Source organism: Uloborus diversus, chromosome 6 (assembly GCF_026930045.1).
Source record: "Uloborus diversus isolate 005 chromosome 6, Udiv.v.3.1, whole genome shotgun sequence".
Lineage (NCBI taxonomy): Eukaryota > Metazoa > Arthropoda > Arachnida > Araneae > Uloboridae > Uloborus > Uloborus diversus.
The window spans coordinates 8359052-8377768 of NC_072736.1; the positions used below are offsets into that span (position 1 = coordinate 8359052).

Consider the following 18717-nt stretch of genomic DNA (forward strand, 5'->3'; position numbering starts at 1 on the left):
TTTGCTTGATCCTCAGATTTATTTATAAAGTAATTCAGTATATAAACATATTTGCCAAAAAATAATAATAATAGGATCAAATATAAGTAAATAACTTACACATCAAGTTATATCAAATTATATCAAAAAGAAAAATTAATAGCTCTTTAAAACTTATTTGGAACTTGTTGAAGTAAAGTTTTTAAATTTAATCATTCTTTTTGCTCTTTTTAAAAAAACCTCTTTGAATAAATATATTTTTGAGTTATATGTATATATATCGTATGTCGTTTACATGTGTATATGAACATAAAATCAAACAAATTCCAAAAAACAGGTATCAAAGCATTATAACTTAAATGTGCACTAAAGCAGTTATGTATAAGTTACAGATGTCTCATGTCACAGATGTTTCTGCATGTGAAATATACATAGTTGCTCCAAATTGATGCAAAATTTAAATTTTTACTGTTCCAAGCTGCTTCAAACTCCCCTAACAGCACAACGTGTCATGGCTAAGTCACAGTGATTCCACTGCGAACCAGATCCTCTGCCAAGAGATCGATGAACGGGTGTCCACTGCTTAAATACATCTTCACTGACGTTCCGTTCAATTTTTATATTGTCATTAGAATGCTTGATGAAATTTTTGAAAAAAAAAAAAAACCTCTAGAAAAGTTATTGGCAATAGTTGAATTTGTTGAAACTGTTTTTTTAATGAAAATTTTTTCACTGAGTTTAATGGCTAACTGCGAAGTTTGTTAACATTTCTCACCACGTTTGTTAGAATAAACGAAAGTTTTGGATGCAGATTTTTTTTTTAGTGTAGCGTCAAGGTATGGAGAACCCCTTCACATAACAATAAGTAAGTATAATAATTGATATTATTTCCTTAGGCACTAGAAAGTCAAGAAAAATCAATAAAAATGTCCAATATTTTTACATGCTTGTATGCATTCTATGCCGTCAACACATCTCACATTTTTGGAGACTTTCTCAAAAATAAAAACCCCAAAATAAGACCACTTGGACTGTACCCCCCCCCCCCCCGAGCATCATTGGTAAGTGGTTACCTTTAACCAATTTCCAAGGGATCCTAGAGCTCGAAAATTTGTTCTTTTTAGTTTTGAACTGTTGTTTTGAGCAGGCTTCACCAGAACACAGTCTCGCTTGCCTAGGGCTCTCAGAGCAAGATTTTGAGGACAATCCTTTAACGGTGTTGGATTTTTTTTGAAGGTGTATGATGTCATGCACCTAGTCTAGCACTGCTGGCCAACAGGGGCGTGTAACAACAGCAACCAAAAACTCTTTGAATTTTAATATTTTTCACTTCACAGAATAAGAGACTTTTTTTTGACTCATATTGAATTTGCCAATTGCTCCAATCTTTTATTTAGCAATGTTTTACAACTTGATCTAAACTGAGGAGTCTCTCATTAAACTTTACATCTGTGTTTGAAAATTCTACTCTTTAATGAAACAGGGTTGCCACGCCACAGGGAAACCTGAAGAAACAGGGAAAACACAGGGAATTCAAAAATCAACAAAAAAACAGGGAAAATCCAGGAAATTTTGAAAATTTCCTCAAAAACCTGGAAAATACAGGGAATTTTTTTTCCTTCTTAAATTAAAGTTACAAAAATCAATTCCCAAATATATAAACTACAAAAAGTTAAATAGTAATAATTATAATGAGAATATTAATAAAGTTCAGAAAAAAAGTAAAATAAAAAATGGTAATTTTGCTTGAAAGTTTTTTTAAAGTAAATATTAAAATATTTATCATAAAAATAGAATCTTGAATTTCATGATAATTTAGAGTGTATGAAATTAGTCGTCAATAATCATTGTTCTGGGTCACTTGTACACTTTTAGGTCCATGGCGAAGAGCAGTTTTTTTTTTGAATAAAAAGTTGAATATATTCAACCACCATGCTATTATTTCAGTTATTATTAATTCGTATTTATTTTCCCTTATTTATTTAGAAATTTGTGTTTCGTTTTTTTACCCTGTGGTGAAATTATCAAGATATTAATGTTCTTTTCCAAATAATCAGTGCTCGCTCGTTTGTAATGTTTTATTTTCATACAGGGAAAACACAGGCAATTTTTTTTCCAAAATTGAGTGGCAACCCTGTGAAAGCTTTCGTTTGCCTTGATTGATTATATATACATATATATATATATATCTATTGACATGAGACTGAGCAGCAGAAACTCGGTGAACAGATATTTCACTAAATATAAATCATTTTTTGTAAATGCTTTTTTTTTCCTTTTTAGAAAAGCAGGTTAGTGGAAGACTTCCTGATTCCTGCGCTCAACTACAAGACATATGGTGATCTTTTAATGTGGGATCCTTTAAACCCTTCATGTTTTTTACTCAGTTGGACACACAAAGCTGCTTCTGCTTGGAATCTGGAACAAGCCGCTGTTTTTGCTGTAAGTTGTGCTTTTTACTGGGATCTTTGTGAAATTCAAGAAACTAGCTAGTTTAAAATCTCTCATTAAATTACTTAAGCAAAGGTTAAGTGAAGTTGTTAGCAAACTGAACTAATAGCATAAAAAGTATCCTAAATATTGATCTGTGAATTTTTTGAAAAGGTTTTATGTCGTTATTGTTTTGTGTATCACTTTTACAGTTTTATGTTTTTACTTATAGGCTTGGGATGAAATTAAAGGACGACCAGTACCAAAGAATAGATTGGACTTCGTTTATTCTAAACAACGCATGAGAGCAGCTTTGAAAGCGGCAAAAAATATCGAAGGTGTCAAAGGCTTCGGCGGATATCGCAGATACAAAATTTTAAGTATGTTAAAAAATATTTGAAGTTTAAACTTACTATACTGCCTCAATTTGCAAAAAGAGAAGTTGTCCTAATTTTCCTAAAATTCCTAATTTGTTTAAAAATTCTTAAAGTTCCTAATATTTTGAATCTTGTCCAAAATATCTTAAAATGTTCATTATTTTACCTCGCATTTTGTCAGAAAAGTGAAATGCGAATGAAATTGATTCAATTTTTTCTACTAGTTTTGTTTACTTATATATTAATTTACATCTTGCAAAGTAGCGTACCAAATGGCAAATGGTAGATTTGAAAATTCAAATTTTTAGCCAGTGCCCAATTCACTTTTGAGCCACTTTTATATTCACAGTAACCATTTTGTCAGGGACTTCTATTTTTTAATGAAAGCAACAAGGCAATCTCAAATCACTACAATAAGTGGTATGATATGGCAAAAAGTATTGCATCATATGAGACTAGTTACTACGGCCTTACCCAGTCAACCTCGAAATGGAAAACCCCTGGAACCCCCATTTGTTGCCCCACATTATGGAGTGAATACCATATTTTCCTGCGTATAATCTGCAGCTTATCTGCTAAGAAAGGCAAAGTTTATGAGGTGCGGATTATACGCAACCGCGGATTATCTGTGATTTTTTTTCCCTTAACACCAACGCATTGAACCTCAATATTTTTACAGTAGGATTCACCGATCAAGATCGATCGTTTGATCGATCGTACGCCGACTGAATGTTGTTTATTTTACGAAGCATGCATGTTCTTCGCTGCCTGCCTGTATGTTGGTTATTTTACGTTGCTTGAATGTTCCTCTTGACGATTCAGGTCATGTAAAATAAGCAAGATTACCGTGAAATAGGTAGCCATTTGCACAAGATTAGACTGTTTCTCCTTTGTCTCGACTCTTTGTTTTTCAAGTAATTAGTGTACTATAATCAAGATTTCAAGAAGAAATAATTATAGTTTCGATTATATTCCAGATTAATTTTGATTATGCCTTCAAAGTAATTACTTTTTCACGTTTTTAGTTTAGTTGCTCAAAAGGTATGTTAAATTCAAACTTTATCTTTTTACATCGTATTATCCGCGGATTATACGCCGCCGTGGATTATACAAAGCTTTTTTTTTCTTCAGGCCGATTTTAGGACCTGCGGATTATAGGCCGCCCCGCGGATAATACGCACGAAAAATACGGTACTATACTCAGGATTTTGGTTCATATTCTCAATACTTAGACCTTGTAGTGACTTCCTCTTATACCAAAAAACTGAATCCATTGTCTTTCCAAGTGTTTGAGATATGTTTGAATTAATCGCAGGGCCAGGCTTCTCGATGGCCTGCGCATTTGCATCAAGGACAAGTTATATAAAAAGCATTCATAGTTTTTATTTCTCTTTTGTACACTAGCCCATTTAAACTTTCGTTATAACACAAATGTAGCTTTTTCTGAAAATGCATGAATTTCATGTTTACATAGAATATTTAAAAATTTGTATGTATGTGTGTTGTAGAGGGGAGGAGGGGGAGTGACACCACAAAGTACAGCCCCAGGTTTCACCCATACTAGATGGTACACCATTGATGTATTGATGGTAAAAAGTTATCTCGCAAATAAATTTTTATTGAATTGAAGCAGTCCCACATTGAAACGTTTAAGTTATTTTTGAAAATGTGATTGTGAGATTCAACTCTCTTAAAATGAAACTATAAAAGCTGATTTAAAAATATTTTGGTTTCGTGGTTATGTCTTTAAGTAGTAAGATGTTTATAAATCTTAAGTATGAAGTTAATTTGTCTTTAGCAGCATCCTGATTCTGCTAACCTAAGGTATTCTGCTGATCAAATTTTTTCTCTACAGATTTAGATAATTATGAAGTACAACAGGATTTTGAATTCAAATGCCCAAGTACTGGAGATGAAAATGTTCCCAACAATACACAGCTTGTTTCAAAAGAGGATTTGATTTTTGAAGATTATCATGATACTGCTGGCAGTCCAGAACCACCTGAAACTGAGAAGAGGAAGCAAAATGTAAGGGTTCATAAATATTTTATTGCCTAAGAAGTGAATAATCTTGACCTCATACTTTATTATTAAACCAATTTGCGCAGTTGGAACAAACTTTGGTTTTTGGGTTATTTTCGCATAGAATGACATTTCTTTACAACTAGCAATTTGTGCAATTGTAGAAAGTAATATTATGCTAGAAGCATAAAATAATTTATGTTTTTTTAATGAACCACCTAATACTCCATTTTATAAATGCTGCACTCCGATTTTGTACTTACAGCAAAATCATCAGTAACATTTCCAAAAAATTTGCTCAGAACTCAAGGTTTTGACTTGAAACAAAACTTGCAGTATGAAACAGCATAGCTCATAAGCCTTGTATGCAGTTTTTTTTTTTCATTTATGTTTGCAGGAGGTTGGGTTTCTTTGCGGGGGGGGGGGGGGGGGGGGGGGGGCTCCTGTATCTCCATCAAAATGAAATTCCCTAAATAAAAACTAAATATATTCCAGTGATGAGAATTTTCTGAAAAATCTCTAGTTAAACGATCACAATCGAAAAACAAAATCATACATGAGAATGGAAAGTGTATATGTCCAATCATTTTTGAAACGTAAAAATTTCATTTGTTTTCTTTTTAAAACTTTTGTTTCCCAAAAATGTGGTAAAATCTTTCCAATTTTTTCTGAACTTCATGAACATTTCCGTATTTCAAGGAATGTTCATCATCACTTATAAGAGAAAACAAATTTATACGTCTTTAAAAAAAATTTAAACTTAAAAGTTCTAAATTTCAGGTCCGAAACAGGCTCAGTTTTAAAAACTCCTACATTAGTTTAAAATATCCCTTTTCAAACTTTTGTAGAAATATGAAGAAATTAGTTTTCATGATTTAAGCAGGAAAATTCATAAGCTTTTTTTTTTTTCTTCCAGTCATCAAGAAAGCAGGATCTGTCACCAGAAAAACAGAATTCACGAGAAGTGGCTCCATATCATCGTCACACACGCTCTTTAACACAAAAAATTGTTGAAATTTGTCCTGATTCAGAAGCGACTCTGTTTGAAGAAATAGATGACATGCCAAGGATACGAAAAAAATATCCACCCAAAAGATCTGTGCAACAAGCGGTGAGTGAGATATATGATCCTCTCAATGAAGCCTGTTAGTAATTCTGGAGTATTTAACGTGTGACTCAATTTGAAACACATTTAAGAGAGAGAAAATCCAGGGCTGCAGAATCGGAGAGAAAATGACCAACTCCGACTTCTGGAATTTTAGAGCTTTCAACTCCAACTATGACTCCTACACCCCAAAATCAGTCTGACTTCCACTCTTACTCTGTAGTCCTGGCAGTCACGGACAGAATAACCAACTCCAACTCTTTGGCTATAAAGCCCCCGACTCTTTTCACCTTAAAATCAGGCCGATACCATGAAAGGAACACTGACAAGAATTGGGAGATAGAAAGTGGCTCATTTTTCCAACTATGGATTCTCGTCTAAAAAGCGAGGTTTTTCTTCCTGATTTTTTGAAAAACATATATTTTTTTAAATAATGGTTTCAAATGCTTATATTATGTTTTATTATTGTTTGAAGAACATTTTGTAATGAATTTTTTTGGTATTGTATCATTTTTTTTACATGAAATGTTAATTTCTAAAATATAAGTCTGGAATATTGAACGTCCCATAATTCTTTTAATTTTTCTCCTACAAACTTGAAATTTTATCTATAAAATACCCTTTATCATTGACCCTGTTTACCAAATGTAAACATTTTGGGTCACATATTTCATAATTCCGACTGAAAGAGTTTTAAAGTAGCTCAAATATTTGTATTCTTTGTAATGCACATTTAATGAAAGGTTTTAGAAATTTGTTTTGTTCATGTAATGATTGAAAGCTAATATTTTGTCTTAGCTGCTATTTAAATTTGTTTTGAATTTTCAAAAAGAAAATAAATCAATGAAAACATATTTTTGCAATTTATATTTCTTTTCTCCTCTAACCAGTTTAATGAAGAAATGAACGGTGGTGAAGCTGCAACTGAACCTAAGGAGGATTGCACAATACCAGTAATTACAATTTTTTTTCTGTTAAATTATTTTTTTACAAGATTTTGAAAGTGCAGCATAACTTGGATTTAACAGTACCCGATTTAACGATTTCCCAATTTAATGAAACAGTTTATTGGTCTGGATTTGACTGTATTAAGTGTCTATGCTCCTCAATATAACAATATCCTTGATTTAATGATACATTTTCCCAGTCCCTTGACAATAGTTAAATCGAGTTTATGCTGTAAGTTGCAAGTAGCAAGTTTATAGTCAGTGAAATTCTTTTTTTTTTTTTTTCTTAACATTCTTCATTTTCTGTAAAATGAAAAAAAAAAAGCTTTTTTTCCTATTGAATGTTTTTGTACCAAATGAAATTCAACATCAAAATTTTGCAATGAACTTTTTTTTTTTTGGTTTCTCTATGCTAGTAAAAAATAGAATTGCAATATCAATGCATTGAATGCCATAGAATAACAAGACTTAAATGGAATGTACAACCTAGTGACTGATGTGGCCTTCAACTTGTTAACAGTAACTTACAGTAATTACTGCTTCACCGTTTATGTGTAATTGATTTAGTAGCTTATATAGATTTGCCTTGGTAAAATCTCTTTTTTTCTCCCTGGTAAAGTTAAAAGATTTATTTTGGTATGAACTCACTGAGATACTAAAAGAGGTAGAAATTCTTGGGCAGGACAAGATTAATGTGCTGAACTTCTTTTCATCAGCCCTCATGCCCAAATTTCACCCAAAATTAAAGAAAATAGTTTCTGTTTTATTATAAGATTACCCACTGTACAAGACTTCAAGGAAACTTTTCTAATTAGTTTTTTCATTCCATGCAAATAGTTCTTATTGAATCAAGACTGATTTAACCATCAAAATTCTGTTCAAAAAATATTAGTTTATTGATATTTGATGTTTTTACAAATATTTAATGTTACCACAATGTCACCCTCCCCCTCCTGTAATAATGCTTTCTACAAAGTATTTTTAAATAATGTGAACATGTTTCTATACCTTTCAGAAGAAGAAAAAACCTCCAAGTCCAAAGAAACGAAAAAGACGTATCAGACGCTTCACACCTAAGAAAAAGCCCCCATCTAAGAATTTGAGAAAATGGAAGAGGCCTAAAAAGACTGTCAAAATAAATATCAAAGAGTACTCTGTTAAGAACAGAAAAATTATCAAGAAAGCATCTGCTCCACTTCAATATTCTGTGGTAATTCGCATAATGTGTGTTCATAACGCATAATGTTAACAATGACTTATCTCATCACAAAACTTTTCGAGTAAAATTATATACTGCTAGTACATACTGCCCTTTAAAAGCTTTCAACATTCTTAATTTTTAAAATGATTTTAGCTTCGTAAAAATTTACTTAATAGCCCAAAGTTTTTATTTTGCTCTTTTAACTCTCTGATGGTTTTGAACGTCTTATACCAATTTTATTTGGAATACCAATTTTAGTATGCTATACTACTAATAACTTTTCTTGCAACTCAATTTCACAAAATTCAATAAGTGATTTCACCTAATTCAAAGAACTCCCCCCCCCCCCCAAAAAAAAGACCCTAGTAAAAATACCTGGATGGAATGACACTTGTTATAGTAGAACCCCACTTACCGACTTAATATTTGTTTTCAGCATGAGACCTCAATTTCCAAACCTCAAAATTCAGAAGACCCAAAGTCCAGAACTTTACCCTTAAATTAAAAAAAAAAAAAAAAATCTTAATTTCAATTTTTGTGCATTTTAAATGTTTATAGTACTTACAGATGATTTTTAAGTTTCTTTAATGCCACCTGTCATCAAAGGCGCCCATATAGAGGGGAGGGGGCAAGTGGGGGCTCAAGCCCCCCTTGAAATGAGAACTTTCTTGCTTTTAGCGCTTCTTTCTTTGCAAAAATTTATAAAAATGTCTTTTCTAGCCATTAATGAGTAAGTTTTTAAAAATATCAAATTTTAGCGTGTCTAATCTGTACTGAAATCGGTTTCCACAGGGAAAATATTCTGCTAAACCATGAGGAAAATTTTTGAGCCCCCCCCCCCCCTCTTAAAGTTTTGCATATGGGCGCCCTTGCCTGTCATGAGTAATATTAGTGTTTTGTTTTAAATTGTTATGCAATGTTTTAACAACCTCTTTCCTTTTACAATATTGCTTTTAATTCTATTTTTAGTGTACAACACAAAGCATATTCAGCAAAAATACAAAGCTATTTTCTGTATAAATATGATTTATTTATTGTATTGATTGGCTTATATAACATTCAGTAACAAAAAGCAGCAACTGCTGATTGTACTTAGATGTCAGTTATCTCTAACTTTTTGTTTACTTGAGCATTCAAAAAAATGCTTTCGCTGAGATTGTTCATAACATTTCCTTCTTCTTTTATCAGAAACAAAATTTGGAAAAACGATCCAAATATCAAAGAATTTCACTGTTTCCATTTTTAAAAAAAAATTTTTTATAAAATGAAGCATATCCTGGGCTTAAAAGTCCAGGAAATCTTCGATAAGTTCCCAGGCATTCTGACTTCTTCATAGTCTAGGGTATGTTTTAGCTACATACAAAGCCATGTTTAAGATGGAACTTCTTTATATGAAAACCTTTTTTTTTTTTTTTTTGTAGTTGGAAAATGAATCATTATATTGGAAAACATTAGACCAAATGGCAACTCAAGATGTTAAAGTAAGTTCATTTCAGTATTTGACGCATGTATTTCTCTACCCTATGTATTTTTTTGGATTGCATTAAAATTTTTATTTCTTCTTGCCAGCAAGAGCCAATTGAAAATTTTGTGGTTGGTGTGTCTGAGAAATCGAATCATGAGTCTCCTGTAAGTATTAACTACTTTCATATTTCTTTTACAGCTATTGTCCGTTTTTCACAAGAATGCACTTTGTCCAGACTTCTCGAGCACAGAGTTCAATTTTATGCAAGGGTGATCGATAAACAAATCCCTGTGCTTGTAAACGAGACAACCAGGCAATCTTAACTTTGGCATGCATTTTGCAAAAAAGTCTTAGTATCCTTTACATCACTTGCTTCACTTGTCTGTTGCTATTTTCGTTATTCTTGCATTTTAAAAACTGCTGCTTTGAAACTAAATGCTATAATCCGAATATACTTTCTGATGAAAACAGAGAAATGGAATGATTGGATACCATTTGAGGGGGAGGGAGAGTCCAAGGAAGAGTCAAGTGCCTTCTTGTAGAAAATGGACAATATACTTCATTTCATTTTACAACTATAGGTGCTAAAGTCCCCCTGAGCTTTGCAAAATAAATGTTTTGTATATTTGAAAAATTGTTTTCAAATTTGTGGTCTGAAGTAACATTTTGCTCTTCAACTCTGCTTGAATTTGCTTCAGCCTGGGATTTTTTTCTAAATTAGAAACCCTTATATCTCTTCTAATAAATTGAGAGAACTGGAACAAACTTTATCTTGTGCAAAAAAAAAAAAAAAAAAAAAAAAAAATGCATGGAGTGTTAAGTTCTGTAGGAAATCTTTTGTACCCTTAATTTGCAATTTATAGTGCATTTTAGCTAGAAATATTCATTAAAAAAACTAATTTGAAATTAAAAAAAGTAAAGCATCCCTGAGCCCAAATTAATTTTTGTACAAAAGTTCAAAGCTGTAGATGCTATGTGGTCTCCTGGAGATGGGGCAGCCACAGGCATAATTTCTTTGACAAAATTTTTTGCAGAGACTGCAAAACATTTTTTTTTTTATGTTTCATTTTTTAAAACGTTGGTCGATGAACTTATATGGTTTTTCTTCAGTTTTTTTTTTTCTTTTGGGGGACGGGGGGTGGCATTCAAGCAGCAAGTAATGCAACAAACCAATAAAAGAACCTGCCTAACCAATGAGCAAACTCAAAATCTTGGTCAATGTTGTGGAATTTTAGTTTTTAGTCAAAGTTTTGGGGAAGCTCCTTCATCTTCTGCATTTATTTCATGCTCATCTTCTATTTTATACTCTCTACTTATCACTCCTCCTTTTTTTTTTTCCAAAACTTTCTTTTTTTCTATCTCTTTTTCAAAATTGTTCTCTTCAGAGATTCATTTTCTTTATCCCCTTTTCTGTCCTTTTAGGAGTTGTGTAGAACAGGGGTTTGTAACAGGTTCAGATGAATCATAATTATGACTTTTGATCAGTTCAGTGACTTTGAAAAATTAGCTGAAACATTAGCATTGCCAAATAAATCTAATTATTCTGTGTACCTAATTGCACAGCAGATTGCATGCACGTACAGTTTGACCATAAAAATCGAGGTACCCACACACACTTCTGTGCATAGCAGAAAATAAACAAATTTGTCATCTTGACAATTTTTGAAAATTACCATTATTAAAATCAAATAAGAAGCATTCTTTGATGAAAGCCTTGAAAGTTGCAAAGTTTTTAAAACTTCTGAATATTCATCGTAGTTTTGAACAACTTTGTGGCTTAATCCCAAAACTCTTAAATATTATAGATTTTTGTTTGTATTACTTTACGCTTTTAATTAATTTTTTTAGCAAATCTATGTAACCCACTGAAATAAGGTTATTCTTCTGTTCATTTAAATCATTTATCTCACTATACTATTAAAACAATAAATGCGTATTTTGCAGCATATTACCATTATGATTTTTTAAAATAAAATTATCAACTTTACACTAATACTTGGCTCTGTTTAAAACAATATACAAAGGGGAAAAAATCTGTATACTCCAAAAAAGTTGCTGACCTTTGGTGTAGAAGAAAGTTGCTATTGTTAATTACTCATAAACAAATCTTTCAAACCCCTATTTAAAAAATAATAACAATTAACCCTTTCGTTCCTGGTTGGAGTGTTTAAATTATTATTTTTTATTTATTACGTATTTGTTTATTTTACTTGATTAAAATTGCTTATTTGCTTCATTTTTATGCGTGAGATACAATAGAACTTTTTCTAGATTGCTGTGGCATTTAATAGGGATGCCTGGGAATATAAGTTTAACTGTATCCGTCTAGCAATAAATTCTTAATTGTGTTCAATACAAGAGCAATTGTAGCAGTGTTTGCAAAATGGTAACCATGTTCTAATATTTTACCTAGGTGGAGAATGAACAAATTGTTCCTGAGTCGACTACTATCAAAATCAGTTCAGAGTCCGTTTTAAACAGTAATGTAAAAGTAAGAATTTTTACTCACTATTGCCATAGTTTTATAAATATGTTAGAAATTACTGCTACCCAAAATCATAGGAAAGCTTATTTAAAGAGTTAAGTGATAACAGTTATTTTGGCTTGAGTTCCCAGTATGCTGCCCCCTCCCCTCTGGGGGTAGGAGGGCTTTTAGGTACACTCTGTTTTAGCTAATGTTTTTTTTTTTCTTTTTTTTTTTGACTGTGTCATAGGAAATAACTTTTTAAAACCATTTTTGCTTTGAAAGTAAATTTTGTTGTAAACAAAATGTTCCTATATTTGGAAATAAAATTTGCTGTATTCGTTTTTCTGTTTATGCATGCAATTATTTAGTTTTAAATACTTTTTATAATAAATGTTTAATTGCTGTTAGGATACTCTGTGACGTTAGTCATAGTCAAGTTTAATTAAAAGGTTGTATAAAAATTAATGCATATACATAGAATAATTATGTTGTTTGATAAATTTTTTTCAGGATGAACCAATGGAATTTGTTTCAGAGGAGAATTTTTTTTCTCAGGTAAGTCTTTCAGTTTTTAAAACATACTTTTGTTTTTTCAGTAAGGATTTTTTTTTATTATTATTTGGTTTTCAAAAATGTTATAGTGATAATATTACAAATTATTATTATTTAAAATTCAAGTCTTTTATCAGTAATCACTACCCGGAAATTCCTACAATAAACTTTTTCAGATGTTTCCATTATTTTACTGTATATATTACAATTGTTAAGAAAAATTTGAGCGTGTCTACACAATCCAAACTGTCATGGTAACCTGAGGTTCACAATAGGAGCACTGACATGAAATCCAGAGTTACCCAGCATCAAGACTTATGCACCATAAGTTTGGGGCTGTGAAAAAGTGACGTGACATCCATAGTGTTATGAAATCTGGATTTTTGGATAACAAGTTTTGGCTGTATAGAACTTTTTTCGTTTTTCCATACCATCCCAACTTCATGTTAAAAATCCTTTTTTCGAAATTGGAAAAAATCAGAGTAAACTTTTTTTTATTGAATTTTATTTGTATCACAACTTTAGTTAAAGGACATTTCACTATCAAAGTCATCAAAAATTAGCTAGTTCAGTATGGAAATCATAAAAGTGGCAAATATTGATGAGAAAAAAAGATCCTCTTTGTTTACTTCAGCTAAGAGTTCTTGTAAAATAGGTAAGGTCAGAATATTTTCTTATATTAAACAGAACTTCATTATTTTCAGGAGCCAGATGAAGAATCGGAATATGAATCAGAACCTCCAAGCCCAGCATCCGTAAGTTAATAAAGTTTTATGTTTTTGCTCTATAGAGTTGTTATAACCTTTTCTAGTCATTAAAATTTTTGAATTTTTTCGAAAAAACATTATGTATTTAATTGATTATCTAGACATAAATTTTAATATTTTTTTTAAAAAAATTATGAATTCCTTTCGCTGGGGCGTTGTGTGCCCATTTATTTACACCGCCCACCTTAAGGCATGAAAAAAAAAAACATGTTTATGTATGTAAAAATGAGTTTGATTCTTTCTCGAAAGTATGATTGAATACTTCAGCAAAAATGAAGAAGAATGGTTGACTGTTTTAACACTAGTTAAAAGTTTTGAAGCCTTAAAAAAAAAAACCCATATTTGAGTTCAAAAATTGGAATGATTTGAAAAAAAAATTAGTGCAACAGAAAAAGCGCTTTTTTTTCCTTGGTAGTGCTGCCTTCTATTGATGTAAATTAAAGTCAAAAGAAAAGAATTCAAATCATTTTAATTCGAAAAATACGAAAGGGGGAGGGAAAAAAATAGTGAAAATTTGTCTTCAGGGTGTGACCTCCGCCCCTCAAAAGGATAGCCTAGGCTTTTAAGATTTTAACTTTTCAATAAGTTTCAAGGATAAAAGGAACTTTTTAAGGACTAGTGTGAACTTTTCTTCAACAAGGTTCCATTTGGTTCCAGTTCACATAAGAGCTTCATCATTAGATAATACCTTTTGCACCCCACGCTTCAAAATTAATCTGTAATAGCAATACAGTAAAAACTCTCTAATGAGGACACTAATGGGACAAATGTTTTTGTTCGCAATAGAAGGGTGTCCCCAGGACAGGGGTTTAATATAAAAATTGCCCGCATAAGAGGGGTGTCCGTTAAGAGGGGTCTAGCCCTTAGCGGTAAGACTTACTCTAGCCCTTAGCGGTAAGTTTCAGTTCAAATGACATTTAGGGTAATTATTCAGCTACCTTACGGAAATCTTTTGTGTGTGTTTGTGCATAAGAAAAAACTAGAAAAACTCCCATTGAGTCGGGGTTGGCCAAAACCCAGGTTTTTTTTAAAAAGTCCATGGACCCAGGATTTTTTGGGATTTTTTAAATAAAACCCAATTAAAGCTGGGTTTTTTAAAAGAAATGGGTTTTTTTGTCTTTTTTTTGGGGGGGAAAATGTGGGATACTTGTAGCATATTGTAGCGTAAGTATATGGACAAAGCACAAAACTTGTCTTGGGGTAAAAAAAGCTGGAAAATTCAGCGTTTTCTGAAGAAAAGTATAAAAGACGACAAAACCCAAGAATGGTGGAGTTTCAGATTTTTTAGTTTGCATGATTACCAACAGTTAAGGCAAAGTTACTTCTCGGGTGATAAAATCTATTGTTTGTTTGTTCGTTTTTAATTACTACATTTTTTTATGCATTTTACTTTATTGTATTTCATTTTGTTATGCAAAACTACTGTAGAACCTCAAGTAGTTTAAATCCCTTTTTACTGAATTCCTGCTTAATCAAGACATTTCTTTAAATTTTATGTTGCCTGTTTTTCTATTTCTGTGTACAGAGTAAGACATATTAAACTTTTTCGTAAGATAATGAAAATACTATACATCCTATTCTGTTTTCTGTCCGACCGTTTGTTAAACCTGTTAATTTCTAAAAAATATATCTCGACATTTTGGATTTGTGACATGTTGGTTTGTAGAAAATAATTCACATGAAAGCCTTTTAGCTAGAGTAGTTTCCTCTGTACAATCTACAAATATTAAGAAAATCAGACATGACAGGACTTAGTTAAGATAATTTGAGTTATTTATTGAGACCAGTTAAAGAAAAAAGTTAAATATATTGATTTAAAATCTTTGAAGTATTTTTTTAATGCCGTTAAGAGTTAAGAAATACTATTAAAGTTCAAAATTCAATTTTTATGTCAATTGTCTGTGGTGCAGAACAAACAAAGAAGAAGTTTAAATTGTGAAAGAATTTAAATTAATTTTTTTTAATATTCTCAGAAAATTTAAAAAACCCAAAAGTGGGCTAAATATTGGGGGTTTTTTTTAAATGGGTTTTTCAAAAAAAAAAAACCACATTGGGTCCAAACCAATAAGGATCCAATCCGACCAACCCTGCATTGAGTGCAGGATTAGATACCCCACAGCTCACAACTAAAATCGCTGACCATAACTCAGAGATTCAAACCCAGAACTTTCTCTTTAGAGCCAAATGAGTTGCCGGTGAGCCGGGCACTTGAGCTTATGAGCTCGCTGTTTTGAATATTTTTAATACAATTTAAAGGTTTCTGTCGGTTAATTTCACAAAATATTATTTTCTGAGATCATTTTATTTTTGAAGTTTGCTTTTGATGTTAAATCTTCCTCAGTTTTCCCCCTTAAAGTTAACAAGTCAGCTCTTTTTTGTATAATTTCTAGTGTGTTAACATTGCACATATATAGTGTAAATAAATATGATATTTTTCATAAATTTCTCTATTATTAAACACTATTTTAACTCATTTTGTCAAACTGCATATTTTATCAAGGTCGATTTTTTTTCCCTTTAGGATCCTGATACTTCAGTAAATGCTTCGCTACACCAGGACCTAAAAGGCTCTGTAAGTTTCTTTTGTTCTTTCCTCCATTCAATGTCCTTGCAAATACATTGCAGTGTATTTAGTAGTATTGCTCACAAAATCAGTTTATAACAAACAGGGTTTGATCATTTCTTGTTCTAAAATATTGAAAATATCGGATATTTTTATGTACAGTGCCGTTTAAAAATTTTCAAAGCAATTTTACAGATTTTTTTAATTTTGTCCTTTTTTCTTAATTTATAGAGATTTTTTGTTTGTAAAAGAATAATTGGTTTTCTAATCCTAATTAAAAGGTACTGCCATAGCTTCTCAACCTTTCTACGTCCCGAAGACATCACTGGTGCAGTATATCATATACACGTGGAAAACAACTTCGGCGATTTCAGCACATTGCAGGCGATTGGACCACAATCTTTTAGCATCTGCTTCTGGGTTTTCCTTTACCTGATATAATTTTCTGAATTGTGCACTATGAAAACCCTATTCAGGTGAAATACAAAGCTATTTTTGGCATCCCTTGCCTTAAGCATCCCCCCCCCCCGCCCTTTATTTATCATTTGATTTTCATCCTATATTATATAACACTACCTCATTTTGTAAAATCAAGAATTAAAAATGTATAACTACACACAAATTGAAAACAACTGCATAAACGTGTTTTATGATTACAAGGAACCTTTTTTTCAGTACAGAATAAGTAAGCTTTTTGATGAAAAGACATCTGACAAATGCAATTTTTGTGCAATTGCTGTGGAACTTCGATTTTATGTTATCCGTTTCATTCGTTATCCTGCTTCGGGCATCATTTTCCGCTGGTTCCTAAAAAAAACTACACTGGAAATTTTTAAATGTTCCAGATTTTACATTATTCTTTTTTCAGAATGTCTGTTTAATAGGTTTTTCTTAAAAAAAAATAATAAATAAAATAATTCTTTATCTACAAGACTCATATGAACTTTTTTTTTAGATTTCTATTTTTTTAAGTAAATATTGTTTTATAGCTGTTTGAAGCTACTCTGGTATTCTTTTGCTCACAGGTATGAAAAAAATTTCTCTGATTTTTACCAGTCCTGAGTCAGAAGATGTTGAGAAACAGTAAAGCATGTATCATCTACAAAAAAAAAAAAAAAAATGTAAAATCTTACAAATTTGCAGACAAATGTTTTGGGTTTCAAGGAGCCCCTTTTTCAATGCAGAAAAGCGGTGGCAGTGATAGGGGCTTATAAGTGGGGGGACAAAAAAAATAATAAATGACAACTAAAAGCCATGGGACTTTAAGCAGCAGTAAAAAAAGAGAGAGAGAGAGAGAAAAGAAGTGCAACATTTTTAAAGGGCTGGTTTTGAGAGCAGATAAGGGGAAATTGATGCAAATCTAACAACTTAATTCACGTTTTCCTTAAGATTTTGATGAATTATGTACACAATAACTTTCCTCAAAGACACCATTAGCCATGAATTAGACTTATATTCTTTATCCTAAAGTATTTTGAAATGTCATAATCATTTGGTAATAATTTTATTAAACAAGTCTGGCTTGTTTAAGTAAAACAATTGATTTACTAATATCTAAACAATAAATACATAAACTAAAATGTACAGCTTGTGTTAAATAATATTTCGTAAACAGATATACTAAGTTCAACAAATAATTATATTCCGAGAATTGTGATATTTCTAGTTTTAGTTAGTGGTTGCATCCCCCCTCCTAAATCGCCGCTACTGCAGAAAGGTGAACTTTTGAATGTAAAGACATCCAATTGCAGCCAATAGCTTTTATTTATTTTTAATAATAGTTATCTGCAAATTTGGTGCAATTTAATTTTATCTATATTTTCTTCTTTTTTGCACAAAGGCATTTCTTTATCTCTTCATTTATCATTACTCTTTTTTTGATGTAGAATGTTTATATATATATTTTATAAACTCTTTCTAGAAAGCAGTTCAAAATTAATGGCTCTTGCAATGAATAATATTTTCAATTCTCATGTATTTCAGGGTCATTCGCTCATTCGTGATTTTGTAATACCTGCCCTTGACAATGAAACATATGGAGATCTTTTGAAGTGGGACTCAGATGATCCATCTGTATTTTGGATAAAATGGACGCATAAGGCAAAGTCTTCTTGGTCTAAAAGTGATGCCGCTGTATTCATAGTAAGTGTTGCCATTGTGTTTTTTTATTTTTTGCTATTCAAAAATTCTTGGAAGACCTATTTTTTTATTATTATTATTTATTTTTTAACATGATTCAGATGCTAAAGTGTACAAAAAAAAGTGCCATTGCACTCATAGCCCCCACATGGAGATGCTAGGTTGTGCAACAGCAATAGGACCAGGGAGGAGAAAATTGAGATTAAAGCTATTTGTGGGCATGTATGAGGGCTATCCAGAAAGTAGATTACGTTTTCGTCTGTGTCCGCTAGGGGGCGGGGCTAGCGCGGCCATCTTGGGGTCAAAGCGTTGCGCAGCTCAGTCTGCATCTAGCCGTGCTAGTGAGAGGTTCGTGCTGTGTTCGTTCAGATACTGTGACGGTTTGAAATGTCTGCGTTAATTGAAAATCCCGCGAGCTGCGAGGTGCGCGCAGTAATAAGGTTTCTGACTGCAAAAAACTGTAAACCGATAGAAATCTATCGGCAGCTTTGTGAAGTGTATGGGGACAACATTATCACTGAAGGTGGAGTGCGTCAGTGAGTCATAAGATTTAAAAATGGCCGAACCAATGTTCACGACGAAGATCGAAGTGGGAGACCCAGCATAGTGAACGCCAAACTTCTCGAAAAAGTCGATGCTAAAGTCCGGGAAAATCGAAATTTCACAATAACGGAACTTTCTTTAAGTTTTCCACAAATTTCGC

At 31.9% G+C, this 18717-nt stretch overlaps 1 protein-coding gene across 1 annotated transcript in view; it reads left to right on the forward strand.

The window, feature by feature from the left end:
* The first annotated feature begins 2336 nt into the window (after positions 1–2336).
* LOC129224182 (uncharacterized) overlaps positions 2337–18717 on the forward strand; it is a 52015-nt gene continuing 35634 nt past the window's right edge. Inside the window, exons 1-13 of the mRNA XM_054858601.1 lie at positions 2337–2421; positions 2642–2789; positions 4642–4814; positions 5725–5919; positions 6804–6866; positions 7876–8070; positions 9483–9542; positions 9631–9690; positions 11940–12017; positions 12504–12548; positions 13250–13300; positions 15834–15884; positions 17859–18017. Coding sequence (XP_054714576.1) covers positions 2711–2789; positions 4642–4814; positions 5725–5919; positions 6804–6866; positions 7876–8070; positions 9483–9542; positions 9631–9690; positions 11940–12017; positions 12504–12548; positions 13250–13300; positions 15834–15884; positions 17859–18017 — 1209 coding nt within the window. The 5' untranslated portion in view covers positions 2337–2421; positions 2642–2710. The remainder of the gene's footprint in view (positions 2422–2641; positions 2790–4641; positions 4815–5724; positions 5920–6803; positions 6867–7875; positions 8071–9482; positions 9543–9630; positions 9691–11939; positions 12018–12503; positions 12549–13249; positions 13301–15833; positions 15885–17858; positions 18018–18717) is intronic.